This window comes from Typopeltis vanoorti, chromosome 12 (assembly GCF_054136105.1).
Source record: "Typopeltis vanoorti isolate ZY-2024b chromosome 12, IOZ_Tvanoo_1.0, whole genome shotgun sequence".
Classification (NCBI taxonomy): Eukaryota; Metazoa; Arthropoda; class Arachnida; order Uropygi; family Thelyphonidae; genus Typopeltis; species Typopeltis vanoorti.
In genome coordinates, this window is record NC_143560.1 from 1,256,125 (window position 1) to 1,282,955 (window position 26,831).

At 36.5% G+C, this 26,831-nt stretch overlaps 1 protein-coding gene across 2 annotated transcripts in view; it reads left to right on the forward strand.

The window, feature by feature from the left end:
• The window catches only part of Sec5 (exocyst complex component secretory 5), a 584,315-nt gene that overhangs the window by 340,096 nt on the left and 217,388 nt on the right, over nucleotides 1–26,831 (forward strand). For both annotated transcript variants that reach the window (XM_090401446.1, XM_090401447.1), the window contains exon 15: nucleotides 21,213–21,334. In XM_090401446.1, the coding sequence (XP_090257572.1) occupies nucleotides 21,213–21,334 (122 nt within the window). The remainder of the gene's footprint in view (nucleotides 1–21,212; nucleotides 21,335–26,831) is intronic.

Below are 26,831 nucleotides of genomic sequence, written 5' to 3' on the forward strand. Positions count from 1 at the left end.
TGATGTTAGTAGTGATTCAGTGTAGTAGTTGGTGGATTAAGTGATGAAGAGTGAGAGTTGTCGAGTAAGTGCCCTCCTTTGATGAGTCTTTGGACTCCTTCGAGGCATTTGAAATAATAATAAATAATAATAATATGGATGTTTCATCAGGACAAGTTATATGCTGAACTACAAATCTGTTCAGCATATAGCTGAATAGATATATCTGTTCAGCATATATCTTGCTATATCTTGATATTTCTGTTCAGCTAATGACATCTTGGAAACCAAAGAGAATACTCTCTTTGGTTTCCAAGGTGTCATTTGTTAAATGGGAAGGATATCTGCAGGGCATGGGAAGCTTTGAAAAGATATTTACATTGTGCAGTATCTGACTGTTCCCCTACTTCAAAGAACAAATAGAATTGGAGTGAAATGGATATGCAGTCTCATTAAAAAAGAGATCCAAAAGAAGAAGATTCATGTGGAAGAAATATCATGAGAGGAGTCATGAAATTTATAAAGCTCAGTCCAGAAAAGTTGAGTATTGTACAGAAAACTAGATTCAAGTATGAAAAGAAATTGGCTGCACAGGATAAAAGCAACCCAAAAGATTTTTATCATTATGTAGCAAGTAAAAGAAAGAATGAATGTGGAAGAATAACTACTGAATGCAGTATAGTTACAGTGTCCTAGTATCAGAAACAGATGAGGTAATTCAAATAATGGGTGCTCACTTCAACAAGATCTATTAGTCTTTGTATATGTGAAATAGTCTACAGTACTACCACTATATTGGATGAAGGGATAGATGTGCATGAGGAGGAGGATAGAGTGTTGTTGCACAACCTGGATAAGAATTTGGCAATAAGCACAGAGGCAAGTATCAGCACTTGTGCTAAATCAATGTTCAGCCAAACTAACTAGGCCCTTGACATGCTTGTATAATTTGAGTCTTAGATCCTGAAAGATCCCACAGGAATGGAAATAATGTATTATAATTTCATTGCACAAGAGTTGTGCAAAGACCAGTGGTGGCACGTGGCTTGAAATCATGGGGGTGCTGTAAGTTTTAAAATATACATACACACTGTAAGTACAGTGTATACGTGTTTGGATAAAATATCAAAATTATGGTAAAAATTAAAAAAAAATTAAACATGAAAAAATATTGTTTATTATCTATAAAATTATACAGTTTGGTATAATTCAAAATTACTTAAAAATAAAATATATTCTTCTTGTTTTGTTTTATGAAAAAATATTGTTTATTATCGATAAAATTATACACTTTAGTATAATTCAAAATTACTTAAAAATAAAATCCATTCCTTTAACTGTAATTAAAGGAATGGACATTGCAATTAAATCCTTTAATTGTAATGTCCAAATATTTAAAGAGACGGAGTAAATATGATAAGCACTACGAACGCTCTACTACTGGTGCAAACTGCATATAAACAGCAGTGGAACTGCGCAACGGACAGTGCTGCATCACGCTAATAGCTCGCATCTCACTATGCATATACTTACTTACACACGTAAGTAAGTATATGCATCCTTTGCCTTCCTAAGTGCTACAAGATGGATTTTTATTATTTTTTATACAAAATAAGGGAATTGTATTGGATTGTTGATGATAAAATTAAATATTACAAGCAAATATATAAATAAATTAATAAATACAGCGGTACCTTGGTTAACGACTGTAATCTGTTCCAGGATTACTGTCATTATCCAAGGCGCGATTCCCCATAAGATTTAATTGAAAATCGATTAATTTTTCTGGATCCTCCCCTCAACCATAGTACATATTAAAAATGCAGATAAAACTCATTTAAAATGTCATAAAAATATGGTAAATATCATTTATTTATTATACAGTTGGGGTGTATATGTATTTGCTACAAAAAAATTAACATTAATAAAATAAATTGTTCATGAAAACAGTTTTTAATTATCAATCTTCACCAGAAGGACAATTGGGCTCATTTCGGAGTTTTTTGACAAATGGACATGTAAAAAAACATGTCTAGAGTTGTTTGCTTCTGCCTCTTTTTTGAAATGTTTCTGAAAAACTGCATGGACTTTTCATTAAATAGATCTACAGTTCTGATAACCTCAGATTTGTTTGGATTCCATTTCATAGCAACATTTTGAACTTCCTCCCACTTTGCCAAAACATTTTTGATTTCAGCAGTCGTAATTTGTTCTTTCTCTCCATCCTCATCTTCAGATGAAATTTCCATTTCCTTTTCTTCACATTGCTGTGCTTGAAAAGTTCTTTTCAGGCAGCAATGTGAAGTGAACTGATTACTGATTAGCTCGTCAGTAATCAGTTCTCGGTCATGCATCTCCAATAATTCTTCAACATCTTCTTCCTCTACTTCCAAGTTAAGATCATGAGCAGTTGCCACAATATCCTTTACCAATTTGTGTCCTTCATCTGAAGTTTCTTCATTACCAAAGGAAGGACACAGTTTCCTCCATGCTGCTTTGCGACATTTCATTGTTACTTCTTGCCAAGCCTTTACAATTAGCCTAATTGCTATGACAATGTTGAATTCTTCCTTCCAAAATTTTCTTAGGGTTATGTTGGCAGCCTCACACATTTCAAAGCACCTGGTAAAAAGTGCTCTTGTGTAAAGTTTTTTTAAAATTTGTAATTATCAGCTGATCCATAGGTTAAATCAGAGATGTAGTCTTGGGAGGAAGAAAAATCACCTTGATAAAATCTAATTCCTCTGGTAGCTTCTCTTTTATGCCCATTGGATGGCCAGGTGCATTATCCAAGGTTAAAATGGCTTTTAGAGGCAGATTGTTTTGCTCAAGATAGGCTTTGACAGTTGGTCCAAACACTTCACGAATCCAGTCTCTAAATTCTATTCTTGTGACCCAAGCTTTGCTGTTAGATTTTCACAAAACACCGAGATTGGATTTAGAGACATGGAACTTTTTGAATGCTCGGGAATTCTCTGAGTGGTAGATTAACATTGGTTTTTACCTTGCAGTCTCCACTTGCATTTGCTGCTAAAAGCATGTTAACCTATCATTAATTGGTTTATGCCTAGGAAGTGTTTTTTCTTCTTTTGTGATAAATTTCCTGTTGGGCATTTTCTTCCAAAATAACCCAGTCTCATCACAATTGAAGACATTGAGGTAGGTATTCTCCTTCTTCTATAATTCTTGTAAAGCTATTGACAAATTTATCTGCTGCTGCTTTGTCAGCACTGGCTGCCTCTCCGTGTCTGACCACACTATGAATTCCTGTTCTTTTTTTAAAGTTATCAAACCAACCTCTGCTACCTTTGAAATCATCATCTACCTCAGAACTTGATCCCGAAGTCTTCTTTTTTCAAATCTTGATAAATCTATTTAGCTTTCTGACAGATTGCATTTTAAAATGTAGTGTCACCCTCCATTTCTCTTTCTTTGATCCAAAGTAGTAATAGATTTTCCATTTGCTCAAAAAGAAGCCCTCTGACATTCAACCTTGAAGTTCCCTTAGCAACCTTAGCTACCATAAGTTCTTCTTTCTTAGCCAAAATGACATTCTACAATATCAACAATATGGTTGATATTGTAGAATGACTGGTTTCATATATTCGAGCTAGCTGCATAACTTTCACACCTTCATGATGCTTTGCTATTATTTCTTTCTTCTGTTCAATAGAGAAAATTTTTCTGTTTTTTTTTTTCCCTCACTAGCTTTTTTTTTTTTTGGGACCCAATTTTGTCACACGGTAAAAAAATTCACTCTATGAAAAAAAAAAAGATACGCAAAATACGGTATTATTACAAATTGTACAACACTAAGACAAGGGACACAAAGAACATATCGTCACCTGAAAATCAAAGTAAAAGTTCAAAAAAAAAAAAAACTTTTTGAAATAAAAGTTAACAGTTAAATTCGAAACCTGCAATTTTTGACTTAGTGCATTTTGCTTGTAAGGTAACGATATTAGATACAGCACTTACCGTAACATACACTGATTAGCAGCTTATAGATACAATGATTGTTATACAGATGAGATTTGATTTTGCCTTTTGATGGCGAACAAACAGTGACACACACCTGCCGATTTATTGTCTATATGAACCAACACATAAAAAATAAATGCTTAAATACTCATTTTCATCATAAAACGCATTTATAATCACAAATTTTAAAATAAAGCACAGTGCGCTCCAAGAAAAGAAACAATAAATGGAAAACGTAAACAACTGGCTATGATGGGTCAAACATATCTGAGCTTCACAGCTATGCCGTGTGACTGTTCTCTATTCGACAATGTCTTCCCGCCCATGGCTAAGTGCGATCGAAAAATTTCGGTTTTTTAGATTGGATAGAGGTTTACATAATCGAGAGTCGTTAACCAAGAGATTTTTTTCTTACAGCCACTCATCGTTAACCAAGTATGTCATTATCTGAGGCTGCTGTTAACCAGGGCACCACTGTATATTTATATATCGAGAAAAATTGAGGGTTCTGCAGTGCCTATGCATGAGCCGCCCCTGGCAAAGACGGATGTGTCTCAGTATCTGTGGTGTAATTGTAAAGATTTTGGAGAAGTTGGTAAGAACTTACATACAGAAATGGGTGGACAAATAAGACACTTTGCAAAGAGCACAATGGGTTTATTAATGGGAGGGCATGTCTGAGCAGTTTACTCATATTTTATGATAATGTTACAGCTGAGTTGGATAAAGGGAATGGATATACTCTTTATTATTATTAACAGACCTCCATGGAGTCAAGAGACTCATCATGGGAGATCCCACTTTCACATGCACAGCTCATCATGCCTCAACTTAAATGCATTCGCTATCCCTGCACTCACCACACTCTCAGGCAATGCATTCCAATCATCCACCACTCTACGGACAAAAAATCTACTCTTCATACCCATTTATGCACCTTCCATGGATGGCCACTCATCCTCCCTCTCTTTCTCTCTCTCTCCAGATATTCTATGAAAAATCTCACCATGTTAAATCTAGTAATTACTCCTTACCAACTTATATGTCTCAATCATGTCTCCATTCTTCTTCTATTCACTAGGCTCTGTAATTTGCATTCTCTCAGTCTGTCCTTATATTCCACATTATAGTGAAACATAAGGCTTTAGAGTCAGTTGGCTCTGAACCCTCTCCAACATCTCATCATTCATTTCAATATCTGACAACCAAATCTGTGCACAGTAATCTATATGCAGCCTGATCATAGCCTTGGAATCAAAACATTCTTCTACACATCAGTGTTCTCCTCATCATTTCCATAATCTGCTCTGTGTCCTCACAATTTTAGCAAAATTTCCACAAAATTTCAAGTCCCTATCCACCATCATCTCCCCATGTTGGGGCAGATAGTAGAATACCCCCAGTCACACTCCTGCATATCGTGATAGGCGATAAATGGAGACGCAGTCCCCGAGGGTATAGCTAGGTCCCCTTCAGGGGTTGGGCAAAGGGCTAATCACCCCTCACTGTAAAAGTTGTCTGATTACGGAAACTGCAAATCTGGATGAACAAATGCTCTTGGCGATAGACATGACTTGCAAGAATCCAGAAGACAGTTATCTAGCCTGGTCTGATGTGGATAACGTATATATGACACACCAAGAGGGAAAGCCTTTCAGAACCCTTCTTATGAAGATACAAAAAATTTTAAAGATTGGATCATGGAATGTCAGAACACTGTACCAGGTAGGAAAAACTAGGCAGTACCAAATGAAACAGACAATTACATGTTAGATATTTTAGGCATCAGCAAACTCAGATGGACTTATAATCACAGACAAGACAATATTGTACTCTGGATCAGAGGAGAAACATAAAAAAGGAGTTGCGCTAATATTGAACCCAAAAGTAACCAAAAGCCCGATGGAATGGGAAGGAACCAGTAAACATGAGAATTATAAAAGCCAGGTTCTATTCTAAATTTATCAAACTTTCTGTTATGCAGGTTTACATACCTACTAATGATGCAGATGAAGAAATAAAAGAATGTTTTTATGAACAACTCTAAAAGGTAATAAATTCTATTCCAAAACACGATATGATAATACTCATTGGCGATCTTAATACAAAAGTGGGTAAAAGGTCATGTGTAGAAGAAAAAATCTCCTTATGTTTCGAGGCTTGTGGAGACCGAAATGAAAATGGAATGATGTTTGTATCCTTTTGTGAAATGAACAACTTTTTCATAGGAGGAAGTAAATTTAAGCATAAAGAAATACATAAATTGACTTGGATTGTGCCGGATGGCAGTACAAGAAACCAAATTGACCATGTTGCTATCAATAGTAAATTTGTAAGATCCATTCTTGATGTGAGAGTCAAACATGGTGCAGATGTTGGTTCTGACAACTTCTTGTTAGTGATGAAGTTGAAATTAAAACTTTAAAGTGTATTAAGAAAGAATAGAAGTTCAAGAACTGTATTTGATATTGAAAAATTAAAGAAACAAGAGAAAGTTTGTTTTGGAGATAAAGAACAGATTCAGTATATTAGTAATAGAGGAAAACCAAGATGTAACAGTAGAAACAATAAAGTAGAAGAATATCGGAAAAATTTCACAAATACCTTCAATGAAGTTGCTGAAGATGTAATTGGTAAACGAAGAAAAAAGAAAAAGAATGTTTAACTGCAGAAACTTCGAAGATCATTGAAGAGAGAAAAACGATTAAATCATTAATGAACAATATAAATTCAGAAAGATTATGTAAGATATATAACAATTGTTATAATGAATTAATAAAAGCGTAAAGAGAGCTGCAAGAGCCGAGAAGAGAAAATATATTGATGAATTAGCAAATGAAGCACAGCATTCTGCAGAAAATGGACAAATTAGACAACTTTATCAGATTATAAAACAAATTAATGATAACAGAAAAGCAATCCTTCCTTCATTAGAGACAAAGAAGGAAAGTTATTGATGATTGACTCCAGAAAAAAAGAAGCAAGATGGAGAGAACATTTTGATGACACTGTGAATGTAAAGGTAGATACAGGGTCTCAACATGCACAAAATATTACAACTAGCGTAATTCCCACTTTGAACATTTCCGAAGATGAGATTTCATTGAGCGAAGTCAAAAATGCCCTGAAGGCACTAAAATCTAACAAAGCATGCAGAAATGATAATATCTATGCCGAAATGTTAAAAGCTGATATTAACACGACTACTACTACCAAATTACAAAGATTATACAATGAAATATGGAAGAACAGAAAAAATTCCTTAACAGTGGAAAAAAGCAGTAATTATAAAAATCCCCAAAAAAGGACATTTGACCAAGTGTAATCTGCGGTCTCTAGTCTTTGGTCAAGTGTTTTATTTCTAACCCAGCTCTCAGATCCACAAGTTAAAATTGATTTCAACACTCTTGTATACAGCTAATTTAGTGTTTTGACTAATTTCTCTCTTATTCCATATAAATTTATTCAGTTGACTTCCCACCATACCAGCCTTGTTGATTCTGTTGTCTATATCCATATTTAATTTACCATCTTCACTAAAATTCGTGCCTAAGTAGTTGAAATGTTTCGCATGTCTATAGGTTCTCCATTCATAATGCAGTTGACATTTTCAATGCTTCTGCCTATTTTCATTGTCTTTGTCTTGATATTGCTGACCTCATACCATATCTATCACAACAGTTATTCAATTTAGTCAGGGAATATTGCAGATTTATTTAGAAGTATAACATTGTCTGCCTAAAGCAAAGAGCTGATATTAACATCTCCAATTTTGATATCAGGTTTAATACCACTTTCCTTCATAATGTGATCCATATAGATAATGTACATCCTTGTCTGACACCATATTCAACATTAAACCATATTTCTGTACTTCCTTTAATTCTAACTGCACTTGCAACTCAAAGACTACATGTTGCATGATATAATGCACCATTGACACCATATAACTGTAGTGTTTTGAATAGCTTCTGTATTGGCACTTTGTCATATGCCTTTTCTAGATCTACAAAACTAATCTAATCATCTGGAATTCGTCCCTCTGTCGAGGCCTTCTGAACTATGCAGTGTGGCCACTGTAGGACTTTTATACCTCCATACTTGAGCATTTCTGGTCGAATATCATCTACTCCTGCTGCCTTTCCACATTTCAGGCCCTTGATGTCTTTTTCTACTTCAGGTATGGATATGTATTTCTGACTGCATGCCTGTTGAGTGTTTTTTACCACTGTGCTATCACTGTTTGTTTCATTTAGTAATTCTTCGAAGTAATAATTCCATACTTCAAGGATATCTTTTTCTCCAATTTTCATGCCACCTTTTACATACCTTGGATCAATAATAAATAAACAAGACAGTACACACGAAGACATTTTACAAAGAATTGCTGAAGCACAAAATTGTTTCAGGTCATTAAATAAATTATCGAAAGCATCAAGTTAAAGTGAAAATTAATATCTTTAAATCTATTGCGCACGCAGTGCTGCTATATGGCTCTGAAACTTGGAAACTTATCAAGGCACAAAGTAGTAAGTTTGTCATTTTCCAAAAGAAATGTTTAAGAAGAATTTTAAAAATCTGCTCGCCAAATACAATCACTAACAAGGAACTTTTAAAGAAAACTTTCTTCATGTCAATAGATGAAGAAATTTTCCTAAGACGATGGAAATGGACCAGACATGTTCTTTGCATGGGGATAAACAGAATTCCCCAAGTAACACTGACTTGGGCTCCAGACGGAAGACACTCCAGAGGTTGTCTGAAATTAACTTGGAGAAGAATGATGGAATCCAAAATGAGGAGGCAAGCTGAGCAGAAGCAAGAGCAGCTGCGAAGGACAGGGGCAGATGGAAAACCTGCATTGCAGCCTTATGTGCCAGTAGGCATGGAAGGATTTGATGATGATGATAATGATCCACCATCATCCCTAGATCTTTCATCTCTACAACCCCCCCCCCCTCTAAAATATACCCACCAGTCCATACCCTGCATCGCATCTTTGCTTCCAAAATTATAAAACCTTACACTCTGCAACATTAAACTGATCCCCACACACACACACTTGCCTATTCAGACAGTCTATTTTGGTCCTCTTTCAAAGCTGCAACTTCTGCTCTACTTCTCATAATGCTTCCCAATTTTGCATTATCTGCAAACAATTAATCCTTTGTCAAAGTGCAAGCAAACAAAGTTTGCAGCTGAAGTATGTATCTTCAGGACTGGGGCACTCATGGCAAAGGTGGACAGACTTCACATGACTTGCCTTAGTATCCCATAATGCAAAGCTCAGCTCCTTGTGGATTATGGGAAGGGTCACTACCCAGACCGGTTTTGACCTTTATTGAGATCTCTTCAGTGGGAGCCAGACCCAGAGGTGATACCAAGATTGTTACCTATATGAGTTGCCAAAAGGTGTCACACCTTATTAATAAATTACTGTGGATTAGAGAACGATGTTGGAAGTTTTTTTTTTTTTGTTTCACTTGGTTAGACTATAAATTATATACAGGTATCCCTCATTATACGTCATGTCACTTTATGCGTTTTTGCTATAACGCAATTTTAAAAAGTTAACTTAAAAAATTGCAACTGGTAGCAATTTTTCAGTCACCCTGTGCATGGTCATGTGATTTGTGCGCATACCGCTTTGACAAGGTGGCATCGTGCTGCATGTCAGTCTCACAGAAGGTGTAGAACTATTAAGCTCCATTGTTGGAGTCTTCTGCAATACAAACATTATGGGAAAAAAGAGGTAATTGTGATCAAAATACTTCTAAGACTAAAAAACAGAGAAAAGCTATGACATCAGAGGAAAAATTAGAAGTTATAAAGAGGTATGAACGTAATGAGTGCACAATTGACATAGTCAGGGCTACGGGAATTTCAGAATCAACTTTAAGAATAATAAGAAATCAAGTAGAGAAAATAAAAGAAAGTTGTAAAAGTGCGACGAGAATGTCGACAACTAAGATAACACAGTTAATGCACTCAAGGGCTACTCAAAGAAGGATTTGCCTGTTAAATGGCGGTCAAATAAAAAAGCATGGATTACCGGAGTTGTGTTTGAGTCCTGCTTTTGCAATGAACTGCTCGTGAATTGAAGGCTTATTGTGACAGGATAAATGTGCCTTTCAAAATTCTTCTGCTTCTGGACAATGCACCAGGACATCCTCCAATCATCGCTGAAATCGATGAGAATATCAGTTAATTTTTCTGCCACCAAACACAACATCCCTCATTCAACCCATGGATCAGGATGTTATTGCAACTTTCAAGAGTTATTTCCCCAGAAGATTTTCGCAGCTAGTTGAAGCTACATGTACCGACGTTGAAGATAATATTTTAATGAGAGAATTTTATAAGTAATATGATATCAAAATTGTAATTTACAACATTGGAGATGCATGAGCAGAAGTTTAGCAGCCCTGCATGAAGGGAGTTTGGAAGAAAATTTGGCCTGGAGTTTCTGATTCTAATGATTTTGAATCTGAAAGTGAGCTTGCCAACTCAAGACATGACATAGTTAAAATGGCAAAATCTGTTGAATTTGAGGATGTAGATGAGACAAATGTGGATGAACTACTCAAGTCCCACTCTTCAGAGCATGAAGATCTGGAAATGGAAAACATCATGAATGATGAAAGTCAGGAGCCCTTTGTTGCTGAGCCCATCAAACAGCTTTCAACAAAACAACTGACTGAATTTTTTAAACACATTGACAGTGCCATCAGAATAATTGAAGAAAATGATCCTAATGAGACTAGAAGCGCCAAAGTTGCGAGAGAAATTCAGACTTCTTTGACTTGCTACAAAGAACTTTATAGAGAGCGGAAGAATGCTGCCCGTCAGCTGAGTTTCATCTGTTTCATTAAAAAAGTTGAAGATCATCAGCCTATCATACCAGGGACTTCAAGAGAGCAAGAGAGTGATGATCCAGACTCACCAGACCCAGTCCATTCATTATCCGATTGAAGACTGTCAGAAGTATGTAGTGTTTAGGTCTTTATGACATTGTATTAATTAAATTCATTCATTCATTAAAATTTGTGTGTTTTATTTATAAGTTTAAATAATTCATTCATTAAAATTTCTTTTGCTCACAGGTGTAAAGTTTTCATTTATTTATCCTTCTGAAGAAACCACTTTCCCTATCTCACCCATGCTAAATTCAACTCACTTTACACGATTTCATGTTACGCAGTTATTTCATATCACCAATTAATCGTGTAAAGCGAGGGACACCTGTATTTAGTTTAATCCTTTGTCCAAGTGTAAGCAAACAAAGTTTGTGTCTGAAATATCTTCAGGACTGAGGCAACTCGTGGCAAAGGTGGACAAACTTAACATCACTTGCCTTAGTATCTCGTAATCCAAAGCACATCTCCTTGCGGACATGTATAATGCTAAGCATTAAGGATTAAACTAAATATATAATTTATAGTCTAACCAAGTAAAAAAAACTTCCAACATCGATCTCTAATCCAGAGTAATTTATTAATAAGGTGTGATGCCTTTTGGCAACTCGTATGGGTAAATATGACTTCTGCATTGCTTCAACCTTGGTATCACCTCTGGGTCTGACTCCCACTGAAGAGACCTCAATAAAGGTCAAAACCGGTCTGGGTAGTGACCCTTCCTATAAGGCTTAGCATTATACATCTCTGCAAGGAGATGTGCTTTACATTATGGGATGCTAAGGCAAGTGATGTGAAGTTTGTCCACCTTTGCCACGAGTTGCCCCAGTCATTAAGATACTTCAAGCACAAACTTTGTTTGCTTACACTTGAACAAAGGATTAAACTAAATAAGCTAAATTAAACTATATAATTTATAGTCTAACCAAGTGAAAAAAACTTCCAACAACTTTCCTCTCTTCTGGGATAACCCCCCCCCCCCCTTCCCCAATACACAATTTTCTGATAACTATCACACAGCCACTCTCCAATCCAGAGCACTAGTCTATTATCCAATCCCATCTGTTCAAATTTGAATACTAGTTTGCCATGTGGTAATCTGTCAGTAGCAAAATAGCAATCTGCCGCCACCACCACCACCAGTGTTCACTTCATGGTCACTTTTACCAACTGGAGGAAGATGTTACACTTCATTTAATCTTCGATCTAAATATACTACTATATATGCATCCCCCCCCCTTATCTAGTGTATTCTTCACCTTGTTATAAGTGAGCAGATTGCTAAAACATGATCTTCTTTTAGCAAACTCATGCTGCCCATTAAAGAGAATTTTACTGCTGTCAACCCAGTTCTGAATCCTTGTCCTCACTAGCTTCTCCAGCAACTGGACCACAACTCCTGAAAAGCAGATTGGCCTATAATTCGAAGCCTTAGTCTTTTCATCCCTTTATGAAGCAGGACAATTTTGCCATCTTTCCACTCCTTTGAAACCAGGGCTAAACTCATGTTAAAAATGTATGTTAAATCTGTTAACTCCCTGGAGCATTCCCTTAAGACACATGGTGATACACCATCGAGTCCCATAGCCTTGTTGGCATTATGTTTACTCAGTGACTCATATACCTCATACTCACCCACCATCATTGGTTCCTCCCCCATTTTCACTACTCTCAAGTTCTGCATTATGTTACAATCACAAATATGGAATACTTTAATGAACTGATCATTAAACACCTCTACTATAATATTATTATTATTATTATCTGAGACCTTCAGGGAGTCAAGGACTCATCGAGGGAGGCTGTAAATTACCCAACCCAGCTATCATACCTTCCCTTAAATTCATTTACACTAGATGCACTCACTACTCCTAAGGGCAAATTATTTCATTCGCTCACTGCTCTCTGGAAGAAAAACCTAGCTCTTACCCCTTTCTTGACTGAGAACAACCTTAACTTCCATGGATGTCCCTGTGTTCTCTCCCTTCCTTCCATATAACGAAAAATTTCATCATTTGAAATGCTATAACACCCATTCAAACGTTTATAGACCTCTATCATATCACCCCTCTTTCTCTTGTTAACCAGAGTCTGCAATCCACATACTCGCAATCTGTCCTCATAATCTAAATCCCATAATCCGGATATAATCTTTGTAACTCCTCTTTGCACCCTTTCCACAGCTTCTTTATCCCCTTGGAACCCGGGAGACCAAATCTGCGCACAGTAATCCAAGTGTATGTGGTCTTATCAAAGCATATCTGATCAAACTATATCAAACCACTTACCATATCTGATTCTGATAGCAAGGTTTCACTAATGCCAACAATCTTAGGCCACATCGTATTCAATAAAGCAACAAACTCAACCCCTTTGTTTCTAATTCAAAGCCTTAGTCTTTTCACCCCTTTATGAAGCAAGACAATTTTGCCATCTTTCCACTCATTTGAAACCATGGCTAAACTCATGTTAAAAATGAGTCATGTTAAAAAAGAGAAGTGGAAGTAACCAATTTCATGAGGTCTACAAAGACCAGACAAGGAGGGTGACTTGGTTGGTGAGTGTAGCTAAAGAGAGGTATGAACAGCAGTTAGCTAATGAAGCCAAAAAGAATCCTAGGGAGTTCTTTTGATATGTAGCCAGCAAAAGAAAGAATGATTATGGAAGGATGACATTGATTGGAGGAAATGGTATAAAGACAGCTGTTGCAGAATCTGTGGTGGAGATACTTAATGAGCAGTTCATAAAGATCTTTCAATCTTGTGAATGTGACTTCATGGAGAGATCGAGAGCAGTTGATGATGGGGAGGAGAGACTGACTGTAAGTGAGCAAGAGGTGTTTGGGGAGTTGAGTAAACTAGATGTAAATAAGGCTGTGGGACTTGATAATAGATCACTGCGTATTCTGAAGGAATGTGCCAGAGAGTTGAAACCTGCCTTGAGATATTTTTTTAATACGAGTCTTGCACTTGGTCAAGTTCCTAAAGAGTGGAAGAAGGGCAAGACTGTGCCACTTCATAAAGGAGGTGATCGGACTCAATCATCAAACTATAGGCCTATCTCTGTGTCAGGTGTTGTGGTTAAGTTGTTGGAGAAGCTTGTGAGAACTAGGATCCAGAGTTGGGTTAACAACAATGGTATTATCTTTGATGGACAGCATGGATTTGCTAAAGGGAGGTCATGTTTTAGTAATCTACTAACTTATTACAATAAAGTGACTGCTTCCTTGGACAGAGGAGAAGGATATACAGTAATATACTTGGATTTCGCAAAAGCTTTTGATAGAGTACCTCATGATAAGTTGATATCAAACTAGAGCAGATGGAGTTGGATATTAGATTAGTGCATTGGATTGGAGACTGGCTATCTGATAGGTATCAACAAGTTGTGTATGGGGGGGGGGGTGATATCCAGGAAAAGGAAAGTCACTAGTGGACTCCCTCAGGGGTCTGTTTTGGGGCCATTGCTGTTTAACTTGTATATTAATGATATTGGCGAAGATTTGGATGGAGATATTCAGTTGTTTGCAGATGATGTAAAGTTGGGACGAATCATAAAGAGTAGTGAAGATGTTGTGGCCTTGCAAGAAGACTTGAATAAATTGAGTGATTGGGCAAGCAAATGGGGATGTGAGTTCAATGCTACAAAATGTAAGGTTTTAAATCTTTGTTTTCCAAATTACAATTTGGAAAACAAAGATGGGATGCAGAATTTATGCTTGGTGAGAATATATTGTTGCAGCTAGAGGAAATAAGAGATCTGGGGGTGATAGTGGATAAGGATCTAAAATTTAGGGGACACATCGCGAAAATTGTGAAGACAACACAAAGACCTCTGGGAATGATGTGGAGGACACTGACGTGTAGAAGTAGGGAGATTCTTGTTCCATTGTATAAGGCTTTGATTAGGCCACACATGGACTATTGTGCCCAGATTTGGTCTCATGGTTTTCAGAAGGATGAAGAGATGTTGGAAAGGGTCCAAAGGCGACTGACTAAGGTAGTTTCTGACCTCTGGAATGTTGAGTATGAGGAAAGATTGAGAAGATGTAATTTGCAGAGTCTGGTGGAGAGAAGGAAGAGGTTGGTAAGGGGTTGTTATAAGATCAATGGTGGAGAAGTTCTACAGAGAATAGTGGGAGATCAGGGGAGAACCAGAGGTCATCCCTGGAAACTGTATAAAGAGGGTGTGAGTAGGGGAGTGAGAGGCAGGTTTTTTTCATGCAGAGTTGTGAATGATTGGAATGCCTTGCTTGAAAGTGTGGTGTCTGCAAGGAGTTTGAGTGTGTTTAAGACACAGTATGATGAGATGTGTGTGTGATAAAAGGACCTCCCAGATGAGTCTTTGACTCCATGAGGTCTTGGGTAATAATAATAATAATGTTCCTGGTATTTATGTATAGACATAATAAATTACGACCTAGCCTATTCTTATAAATAGATATGCAATCTATTTGGTCTTGTTCTAGAATTTTCTCTTTTCCTTCCCCAGTCATACTTAAAAGGTCCGAACCCAAAGCATATTTTTCCACTCCTTCGCCACATACATAACCATGTTCAAAAGCATTTATATCTTTATCCTGTTTGTATACCATAGCTGAACTTTCGCACACATTTTTCCCATTCCTCCCTTGATGATCTAGTTTCCCTGACTCTCAGCATTGTGTCTCATACCAAGAAGTAATTTCTTCAAGTTTCTGATACCAAATGAAATCAAGTGCAGGCCATCATTCTTATACAAATCTTTTCTGCCATCAAACATACCCAACACATCTAAAAAGTCACATCCATATCTTCTACATTGCCTGCGCGTGAAATCATTTGCTATCATCGCCCTCCTTCTTAAATCAGTACTATCATATCTAGGTAGTAATCCTACAATTTTTTCTCGTTCACATTTCTTTCTCACTTCTTCCAACAGACCTTTCATATCTTCTCTCATACTATGTTTGTCACCACTTAAATTATTAGTACCGACCAGCACTTCCATTTCTTTTACATTTCTTTTTTGGTTTTCAATTATGTCTGTCATATTTTTAATTTTCGCTCCCCGAAAACTAGAAGTGGTGACTCCCTCAGCAAGTGCAAATTTTTAAATTGAGTCACCATATTACCTCTTTTTTCTTAGATATTAACTGACTTATCTTGTTGTTATTAGTATTTTTGATTTCCATGTTCAGTATTTTCTTGCCTGATCTTGTTCTCATCCTTTTTCTTATCCTGTCGAAGTTTTGACAAACGTTTTTCCACCTTTTCCAATTCCCTGGTCGATTTCCTAATAATTTCTTTTAACCGAGCTATTTCTAATGTCAACGTATCCTCAGATAAATTATTATCATCACTACAGCAGTGCTTTTGTTCAGGACAAACACTCCCCTCAGAAGCAACAACTTTAGTTTTATTCACTGCCTTGCTACGATGAGTTTTTGGCACCATTTTTAAGAGTAGTAAAAACTAATAATATTTCTAAAATGATGTCATAAAATACTTTAGAACAATAACTAGACTAAAAAACTACAATAATATACTAAAAATACACAATTAAATCTAAGAAAACACTTAATAAATCAACAAAAATCACAAATCTTTCAGGAGCTCTCTGACAGTACGTCTTTTTGCTTCACCAACAGACTCCTCCTCAGTGTTTTTCATTCTCCCAATATCACTGACCAACATCATTCTCCCATAATCATTCTTACTTCTACTGGTCACATATCGAAAAAACTCCCTAGGATTTCTTTTAGTGCCATTTACTAACTTCTGCTTCTGCTCATACTACACTTTTGCTACTCTTACTAAGTGAGTCACCTTCTTTGCTTGCTCTTTGTACTTCTCATGTAACTGATTATCTCCACTCATCTTGTGCCACCTCCACAATGTCTTTTTCTTCCTAATTGCATAATGCACCTCTTCAGTTATCCATTTTACACCTATCTTAACAGATCCTCGAGCCATGTGTGGCCTTTGTTATATACTGCTTAAGGTAGTTATCCCTTAAACACTCAAGAAATTCGTTCTCTTTGTACCTGATGTTGTAATACCATAATTGAAATCACCCTTTTCTTATTAGCCAGACCAGTTTGTCTAGTCATTTCCATCTCAATGTCTTCTACATTACCAGGTCTATAACAGCACCCTACTTAACATATTATCCTGTCCACCTCTACCTCACAACATACTGCTTCAAAACCATTGCTAGTGTTTGCTCTTTGCATCTCCACCCTAGATAGGCCCAACTCTTCTATGATCATCAATAACACTCCTCCCTTTTTGCTTTCTCTGTCTTCACAAAAGGCTACATATCCCTCCATCTCTATTCCTGTCAAAATGTCATTCCTGTTCACATCTACTCCTGAAACCATCATCTACACTTTTCACACAGCGTCACCCTGTTCACCTTGACTTCTCCCATTTCCCTGTCCACTCTGTGTGCCTTCTCTTTCATTCTCTTTGCTCATGCCACTCACCTCTCCATTCATTAACTTGCCTACCTTATTCTCCTGCTCTTCCACAGCAGCTCTTGCTTCCTCAGGTCTTACATTCACTTCAGTCTCTCTCTCTCTTGCAGCAACAGTTTCTCCAACTGATCCACACCAGATCCATTCAAATGTAAACAATCTCTTTTGGACAGCTCTATCTGCCCCTCAAACTCATCCCACCCATTCACAAAATTAACTCTGCTCCTCCTCACATAACTCTCCTAGATACCATTCATAATCTTTGTTCATTTTCTCAACACATTATTATAATACTTGGGCAACACGCTGACAACCTTACCTATACAGTGTTATCTTTCACTCTCCTTAACAGTCTCAAGACATCCCGCCTTATATTCTTCTTGTTACCAGTAAAATCATTCATGCCATCTGTACTCTTGCTTACCTACTCTTATCCAATGCTTCAACCACCCTGCTCATTCTACCCCCCCCCCCCCCCCCCAGAAAACAGACCTTGTGCACCTTTTCACTCACACATCTCTTACTATCGAATCTCTACATTGCCACTTTCAAATCATTTGATATTTTTTTCAAATCTTTCCTCACATTCCCATGCAAATCTAATTCTTTATGCATTTAATCTCTTCTCTCATATTTACCAACTTTGCTTTCATATATTCAGTTAGTTTTTCAATGCCATTTACTCAAATCACGTTTTCACAAACTTGTATGTTTGCCGTCTTACTGCTCACCTCTTCTGGCTTTTATGCTTACTGCTGTGATACTATTGGACTTTGCAAAGGCATTTGATAGGATATCACATGAAAGGCTGTTGCATAAACTAGAGAATATTGAATTTAATATTAACTGTTGACTTGGATAAGTGGGTGACTGATAGATATGTATCATGAATGGTATCTCATTACACCCACCAGTGGTGGGTTTGCAGAGATTTAAGGTGACCAGTAGTATACCACAATGATCAGTCCCCTTATGATTGCTATTAATCTGTGCATTAGTGATATTGGGAAGGACCTGACAGGACATGTAAAGTTATGCACTTTGGCTTGCTGCAATATTCAACAGCATAATATACTAGTGGAATTATGCTTGGAGTAACTGATGAGGCTAGAGATCTTTAGTTATGGTGGATAGAAAGTTTAAGTTCCAAGATCACATTGCAAAAATTGCAAATAAACTCAGAGGATAACTGTCATGTTTAAAATGAACATCGACATTTAAGGATGTGGAAGTCATTTTACCTCTTTACAAGGCTTTGATACAACTACACGTGGACTACTGTGCAGAGATTTAGTCTCCTGGATTTCAAAGGGATAAAGAAGCTGTGGAAAGGCTGCAAAGAAGAGTTACAAAGATGATATCTGTATTGTTGAATATAAATTATGAGGATCAATTCAGAGTATGTAAACTGTAGACACTGGTAGATAAAAAGCAAGAGTAGTGATATAAATGAGGTCTATAAACTTTTGAGAGGGCATTATAGGATATTGGTTGATCAAGTTTTTCATTATGGAAAAGGTGGAGAGGGCATCTGTGGAAGTTAAGTTTGTGTACAATTAAGAAAAGAGTAAGAGCTAAATTCTGCATGAGTGAAACAGTTTGCCTGTTGAAGTTGAGTGCATTTAGTGTGAAGTGAGTGCACCTAGAGTTTTAAGAAAAAGTATGACAGCTGGTGTGGGTGATGTACAGCCTCCCTCAATGAGTTCTTGATTTCTTGGAGGTGTAATAATAATAATATTCAAGTATAGAATCCGCTATTCCATTTTAAAGAAGATAGTAATCATTGTAGTCTTTTGTCTTGAACCTGATATCATTAAAATTGTAGGCACACCTATAGATAGCTTTTGCAAGGTATGTTTTAGAATATTCTGCATCAATGTTACTTCCAGATTATAAAAATTATTATTGACAATTCAGGGGAAAAATTTATAGCCCACGAAAAGAATTTTTACTTAGCAGTATATGTAAATAGTTCTTCAAGAATATATAATTTTTGCATTGCCATTCTCATAGTTTGGGATTTGAATCACTTCTGGGGATTTTATTCTTATTTTAATCCTAGTTTAATATCTTAGTGTTACAGTTACCAAAAGTGATTTTTTTAATCCCAAGAAATTTTATATTAATCAAAAATGTTAATTGTAAGTGTCTCACAGGGAAAATGTGTTACTACCTGAAAAGGATTTTTTTTATTAGGGACTGTATCTATAAAGAAATCTTAAAACAAATTTTTGTATTGGCATCATTGCTGATGTCTTGCACCTGGAACTGTTATTTTTTATTTTTTAAGAAATTAAATAACTGGAATTTCTCCTATTTAGAGAATGTTTTCTATTTGAAGAAACGGATTTTATTATAACAGAAAATTACTATGATGTCTTGTTTATTTACAATTTAACTGTGGTCAGAAGTGACAAAAAAAAATTATAAAAAAAAAATACTTTTGCTCAAAAAGAATTCTTTTTGATTCATTAGAGCTATTTGATCTGTGTAAATTGAAAGTTCCTTTAAAGTCCTAAGTTAAAGGGAATTTGCCTTTCTAAGATAGCATTGCTGGATAATATCAAGTGTATTCTCAGTGTAGAAACTATAAAACAAATGAAATGCTTCAGCTGTTTAGATACATTTTTTTAGTGAAGATACCAAACTAAATTTGGAAATAGATAATATACTAAGCAAAGCTGGTGTGGTGAGGAAGCCATTTGAATAAGTTTATGTGGGGGAGGGGGGGAAAGAACATTATTCAAAGTAATTTTAACTTATGGTATTTTCAAAGACTACCGATCACAGACATGAGAATTCTGAGAAAAATTAGGAGAATGAACAAATGGAAACAGTGGCACAGTCATGTTAAAAGGGAAGGTGTTAGAAAGGAATTTCACATTGTTCAGAATTCAAGAATGTGTGAGCAGAGCGAATTTAAGCTGATATGTTATCATATGGTCACTTAAAGGGAATGGGAGAGGAAAGGCTAACAAATCAGAAAATTTGTTAGCCTTTCCAATGATTGATGAATTTGGAAGTGCCTTAGAAGACCAACATGTTATATGTGGCTATATTGGAGACCTGACAAATAACAAATTCATTTGAAAAATATATTAATAGATAAATAGTAATAAATGTAACTCATTGTGCTATCATGTGCATAGTATCTTACACTCCTTGAGGATACTTATCAGGAATTTTAATAAATTTAGTTTAATCCTTTATCCAAGTGTGAGTAAACAAAGTTTGCGCCTGAAAGTATCTTCAGGACTGGGGTAAGGTGGTACAACACTAGGGCAACTCGTTGCAAAGGTGGAGCAAGCTACCGCGGAGCAAGCTAAGGTGTTGTACCACCTTAACCCAGTCCTGAAGATACTTTCAGGCGCAAACTTTGTTTGCTCACACTTGGATAAAGGATTAAACTAAATTTATTATACTCTAACCAAGTGAAAAATAAACTTTCAACATCAACTTATCAGGAAGTTGATGATAAAAATAACTTTGCCAATTTAAAAAAGTATGTAGGCTCTAGTGTGTGTGTGTGGGGGGGGGTGCTTGTGTTATTCATTTAAAAATTCTTTTCTTGTTGGAGAGCAGAAAAATGTTATACATATAGACAAATCTAAGTGAATAATAATTCTCTGCATTCCTGTTATAATTTTTGCATAATTTAAATTAATATTAAATTATTAAATTAAATTTAAGAGTATTTAAAGGTTATTTAGAGAATTTAATGATAATTTAAAATTTATTAATTTAAAATGTAAATTAAATTAAATTTAATTGGGCCTTATGTGTAACTGTGTACCTCCCATGCTGAGTCTTTTGACTCCATGTCTGGTGTTAATAATTATAATTAATATGCATGGATATGTTATTTTATTTTGCATTTGCAGATGCTGTTATTCATCTCTTCAGCAGTTAGATTTACCAGATGCTGTTTTTAGTACAATTCAGCAACTTATATTTGATCTTAGAGTATTTACTGTAACCACACTTTTTACTCAGGCAACAGAAGGTACATTTTTTTTTTTTTAATAACATATTTTTTAATTTAAATTTATGAAGTTCTTAAATGACTTTAGCCTTAGAGAGCCAGCTTAGTATTTGTAGAATGTTTGAAAATAAATATTTTAAACTTTTATTTATATAACATGTTACATACTGAACTACAAAGCTGGAAATTGTGATCAACTCAGGAGAATACCATCTTTGGTTCCACAGTTTCAGTTACTGAATGGAAGCATATCAGCAATTAATGGGAATCTTTGAAAATATGCTAAAATCAGGCAATATCTATATGTATCCCTAGAGTTTGAAGAACAAATAGAGTGAGAGTGAAATGGATGTGGTGTAATCTTATTAAGTAAGAGATTCATAAGATGACATGGAAGGAGTGTTGTGAGAATAAAAGTGAGAGAGTTATGAAATATATAATAAGTGTGCAGGCCAGAAAAGTTATGAGTATTGTATGGAAATCTAAATCAGAGTATTAAAAAAATTGGCTAGCAGCCTAAAAGTAATCCAAAAGAATTTTATTGTTATGCTGAAAGTAAAAGAAAGAATGCATACTGAAGGATAACTTTACTGAATGCAGTTGGTACTCTTCTGTAAGCAGCTGATGAGATTGTTCAGTTAATAAGTGCTCACTTTTGCTAAGATATATCAACTAGGTGTATATGTAACATGCACATTGCTACTACTATTAGTACATTGGATAAAGGAGTAGAAATGCATAACCTGAATAAGAATTTGGCAATAAGAACAGATGGAATATTAGCACATTTGCTAAAGGAACATTCAGCCAAATTGGTTACACCCATTGACATGTTTGTATAACTGGAGTGTCATCTCAGGAAAGAAACCACAGAAATGGAAAGAATGCATGATAGCTCCAGTGTAAAATGGTGTCACAAAACTGATATATCCAATCACTGATCTTTCAGTATCTTCTGAGTGGTGGTGAAAATTGTAGTAAAGTTGGTGAGAACTCACATACAGAAATGGATGGACAAACAAGATGTACTTTGCAAAGAGTAGCATGAATTTACTAAAGGGAGGGCATGTCTGAGCAATTTGCGTATATTTTATAATAATGTTAAGGCTGAGTTGGATTAAAAAATTGGATATACTATGATATTGTTGGATTTTGCTAAGACATTTGATAAGATACCTCATGAAAGGCTATTGCATAAACTGGAGAAAATATGGGTTTGGAACACAAACTCTTGACTTGGATCAGTGGATAGTTGATAGAGAGATATGAAAAAGTTGCATGTGGTGGTGTTAATCTGCAAGAGTTAATGTGACCAGAGTTATCAGTCATTGGACCATTGTTGTTTAATCTATACATTTATGACATTTGGAAGGATCTAACAGATGATGTTCAATTGCTTTCTGATAATGCAAAGATAGGTTGGGCAGTCAGGGATTCTACTGATATCTAGCACTTACAGAATGATATGAATAGGCTGGAAATTTGGACAAATTATAATGGCTGTCACTGCAATATTTGTAAATATAAAGTTATGCACTTTAGGGTGAGATTTTCATTAAGATTTGCTACAAGAAGCTGATGCAGCCTGGGATCTTAGTGTTATGGTGGATAAGAGTTTGAAGTTCAAAGGTCAGATAGCAAATTGCAGAGGATAACTGCAGTATTGAAATGTACCTTAACATACGCTGGCGTCATAAAACCCAAGGATGAACACTATTTCTGAAGATTACAACTTCAAATTCTGACAAATCAGCTTGTGGCAGTTTGTATACTTGATGATTTTGAGTAGAATGTGAGGGTACACGTTAAAATTTTCTAATTGCACTCAAAGGGTCACATGGAATCACTCAACAGGATGAAAGGCAAAAGACTATGCTAAGCTAATTGTGTTTGATGGAAACTCTCTTCATGAAGGAATAAAATTTTGATGTCTTGTAATGTCTCAAAGACATCATCATGATTATTTCACATGGGGAAGAATTATTGGAAAGCTTGAAGAAGGCTGCAGAATTACTGATATTGCCAGAGAGTTTGGAATCTCACTAGTAGTGTTGTATCCAGGTTCTGAACAGCATTTCAAACCAATGGAATGTGTTCCAGTTGTTTCCTAAGAGGTCATTCTTGCTCTATCACAGAGCATGAAGACAGATTTTTGGTTATAACAGCAAACATAATCGATGCATCACAGCAAGTTGGCTCCATTCAAGCTCAGGTATGCAGATATCTCGACAAACTGTGGCAAGATGTCTCTGACAAGTAGGCCTATATACCTGAAGGCCTGTAGTACATCATTTACATCATTCACTGTATATGTAAATATACAGTTTTCATTGTAATACAACAGTGAAAACATGCTCTGTAATGAGCTTTGGATAAAGGGACACAGATCATTACAGAGCATGTTTTCACTGTTGTGTCCATAAAAATTGGATGAGACACCAATGTGCTAATATACTCTTTACAGATGAGAGTTGTTTTAATCTTCCCTCTGATTCTAGATGGCACTTGATCTCACATGAAGATGATACTGCTTACTATTGTGAGAATGTTCTTGAAAGGTATAGAAGCAGCACTGCTGGGGTCATGGTGTGGGTAGGCATTATGCTTAATGGATGGACTCAGTTACAAGTGCTGGAAAAAGGGACTATGATTAGTGAATGATATTGCAATGAAGTTCTTCAATGTCATGTTCATTGGTTCTGTGGTGCTGTGGGTGAAGAATTAATTTTCATGGTGACAGTGCCACACCACATTATACACAAGCAGTGAAGATACTTCTGGAGACCTAGGATATTAATCAAATTGAGTGGCTTCAGTGGTGGAATCAGATTTCAAACCCCATAGAACACATTTGGAATGCAATAGGGAGATGCATTGCTGCTCAAAATTCCCCTCCAGAAAATAAACAAGGCTTTGGGGTGTCGCACTGATTAGATCGTCGGCTTGTCGAGAGCTCCTGAAAAGATTAGTATTATTTTGTGTTAACATTAGATATTTTACTAGAATTTTAAGTAGTATTGTTTGCTTTTTGTTTCTTGGTGTGTCTGTACAATTTTTGCGTGTTTTCTGTTATTTTAATTATTATTTTTAAGAAAAGATAGCGCACACATGGCACCGATAAAGAAAAAAAATGGCGGCCAGATCGCCATGTTTGTTTAAGAGTTTTGATGTAAACGAATTTATGCAATGTGCTGTCTGTGAGATGTATGCCTTGCGAAGAGCAGTGGGAGTCTGGTTAGAAAGTGATAGTGGAGTTAATATGTGTAAAAAGTGTAAAGAGAATGAGGACTTCAAGCGTGTTTCGTGTGTCGAGAGCGATATCGTGAACGATAGTCAGAATGTAGAAAATGGCGGTGTGCTAGAGAATTGCGTGGTAGTGCCAGATAGGTGTGAGAGCGTCGCCGAAAATGTAATTGAAGGTAGAAACACAGAAAGAATGGATGATTTGATCGATAATGAAAATGGTGAGATCAATGCGAGTAGCGAAATTGCCCGTTTGAATGGTGCCATACACAGAGCTAAAAGACAACTGGAGCGTATGGAAAAATGTGTGTTGAACGTACCGACAAATAACCGGCGGAAGTCTGCGACGGCAAATAATAGAATGTTTGCAAACGTCAATAAAATGAAGGAGCGAGTGCTGTATGGGGATTCGCTATTAAGAGGCGTAATAATTGAGAATTTAACGAAGTCGTACCAGCCGGGTGCGATCATAAAGGACGTCAGCGAATCTATTCGACTGCAAAAACAGAGGGTGAAAGAGATGATAATCGTGGCAGGAACAAATGATTTGAAACAGGACAAAATGGAAATGATAGAGGATGTGAGGGAGTTGTTTGAAGTAGCAAAAGAGAAGAGTGAGAGAGTTAGGATGGTGAGTATCTTACCGCGGTATGACAGTGAAGTGTTTAGAAGGAGGGCCATAATTGCCAATGACTTTATGCGTGGGTTATGCATGGAGAGTGGTGTGGAATTTGTGAATGTGTGGAATGAGTTCGATGGGCGAAAGGACTTATATAAGATGGATGGATTGCATTTGAATGGAGTTGGTGTATGGAGACTTGAAAGAGTGTTGATGAATGATGTGGAAGTGGATGTACAGACTCAGGGAAACTAGATTTATTAAGAGGGGGGGGAGTAGATATGCTGACTTTAGGGGGGCAGTTAAGTGTATGAATGAGTATATTATGCCCGAGCGAGTACGACGGACAACAAATCAGAATCGGATAGTTAGTATAAGGCATCAAAGTAAGGATGGGACAAATGGGCTTCTGCGATTCATGTACACTAATGCCAGGAGTATTAGGAACAAGAAGGAAGAGTTTTTGGCCATGGTTGGCACTTCCAGGCCAGAGGTTGTCGGTATTAGTGAAACATGGCTGACAGAAGATGATAAAGCTAGTGGGATTGAATGCGACGGGTATAGCGTGTTCAGGAGTGACAGGGTGAATAAAAAGGGGGGAGGAGTGTTATTGATGATAGCTGATGATCTTCAGCCAAGAAGTATAGAAGTTGAACTGCATGATGGGGAAAAAAGCGCATTTGAGGCTGTTTGGTGTGAGATACAATCCAGCAGAACAAAATATACAATTGGGTGCTGCTATAGACCGGGTGATGGAGTGGATGGTGGGGATAGTATGCATAAGCAAATAGAAGAAATGAGTGGAAGTAGGGTAATTATTATGGGTGATTTCAATTATGGTAACATTCACTGGAAAGAGGAGAGGGCACATGGGAGGAAGGAATTGGATTTTATGCGGTTATTAAGGGACAACTATCTACGGCAACATGTATTGGAAAATACCAGGGGGCAGAGAGTGCTGGACCTAGTAATTGCAACCGAGAATGTGGCTGTAATGAACATGACCATGTTGCCACCAATTGGTGAGAGTGACCATAAAGTCATGACTTGGGAGGTGGCTAAAGGAGTCGAATTTACAATTAAGACAGGGTACATGTAGAATTACCGGGCTGGTAAGTATGACAAGCTTAGGTGTGTGCTTGGCTCAATGCCATGGCATGTAAAACTGCAAGGGCTGGATGTTGATAGTGCATGGGAGGTGGTTAAGAACTGTTTGCAGGAGGCAATGGTTGACTGTATACCAAGAGTCCGAATAATAAATCAATTAGGGGTTAAATGGATGAATAACACTATTAAGCTTGAGCTGCAAAAAAAGAAACAATTGTGGAGGAATTTTAAGGAGAAGGGTGACCATCAGGCGCAGGAACAGTATAAAGCTCAGGCCAGGATGGTAACAAGAGTGGTAAGAAAAGCAAAAGCAGATTACGAAAGGAAATTGGCCACGCAGGCTAAAGAGAATCCCAAACAGTTTTTTCAATATGTTGCAAGTAAAAGGAAAAATGCTCATGGTAGAATGATCTTAAAAAATGCTGAGGGTAGGGAGGTAACTTAATCAGTCGATATTGTGGAATTACTGAGCGAGCACTTTGCAAGAGTATATCATCCAGGTGGTGACTTTGCAGGAATGGAAGAACCAACAGCTTATACTGGAATTGT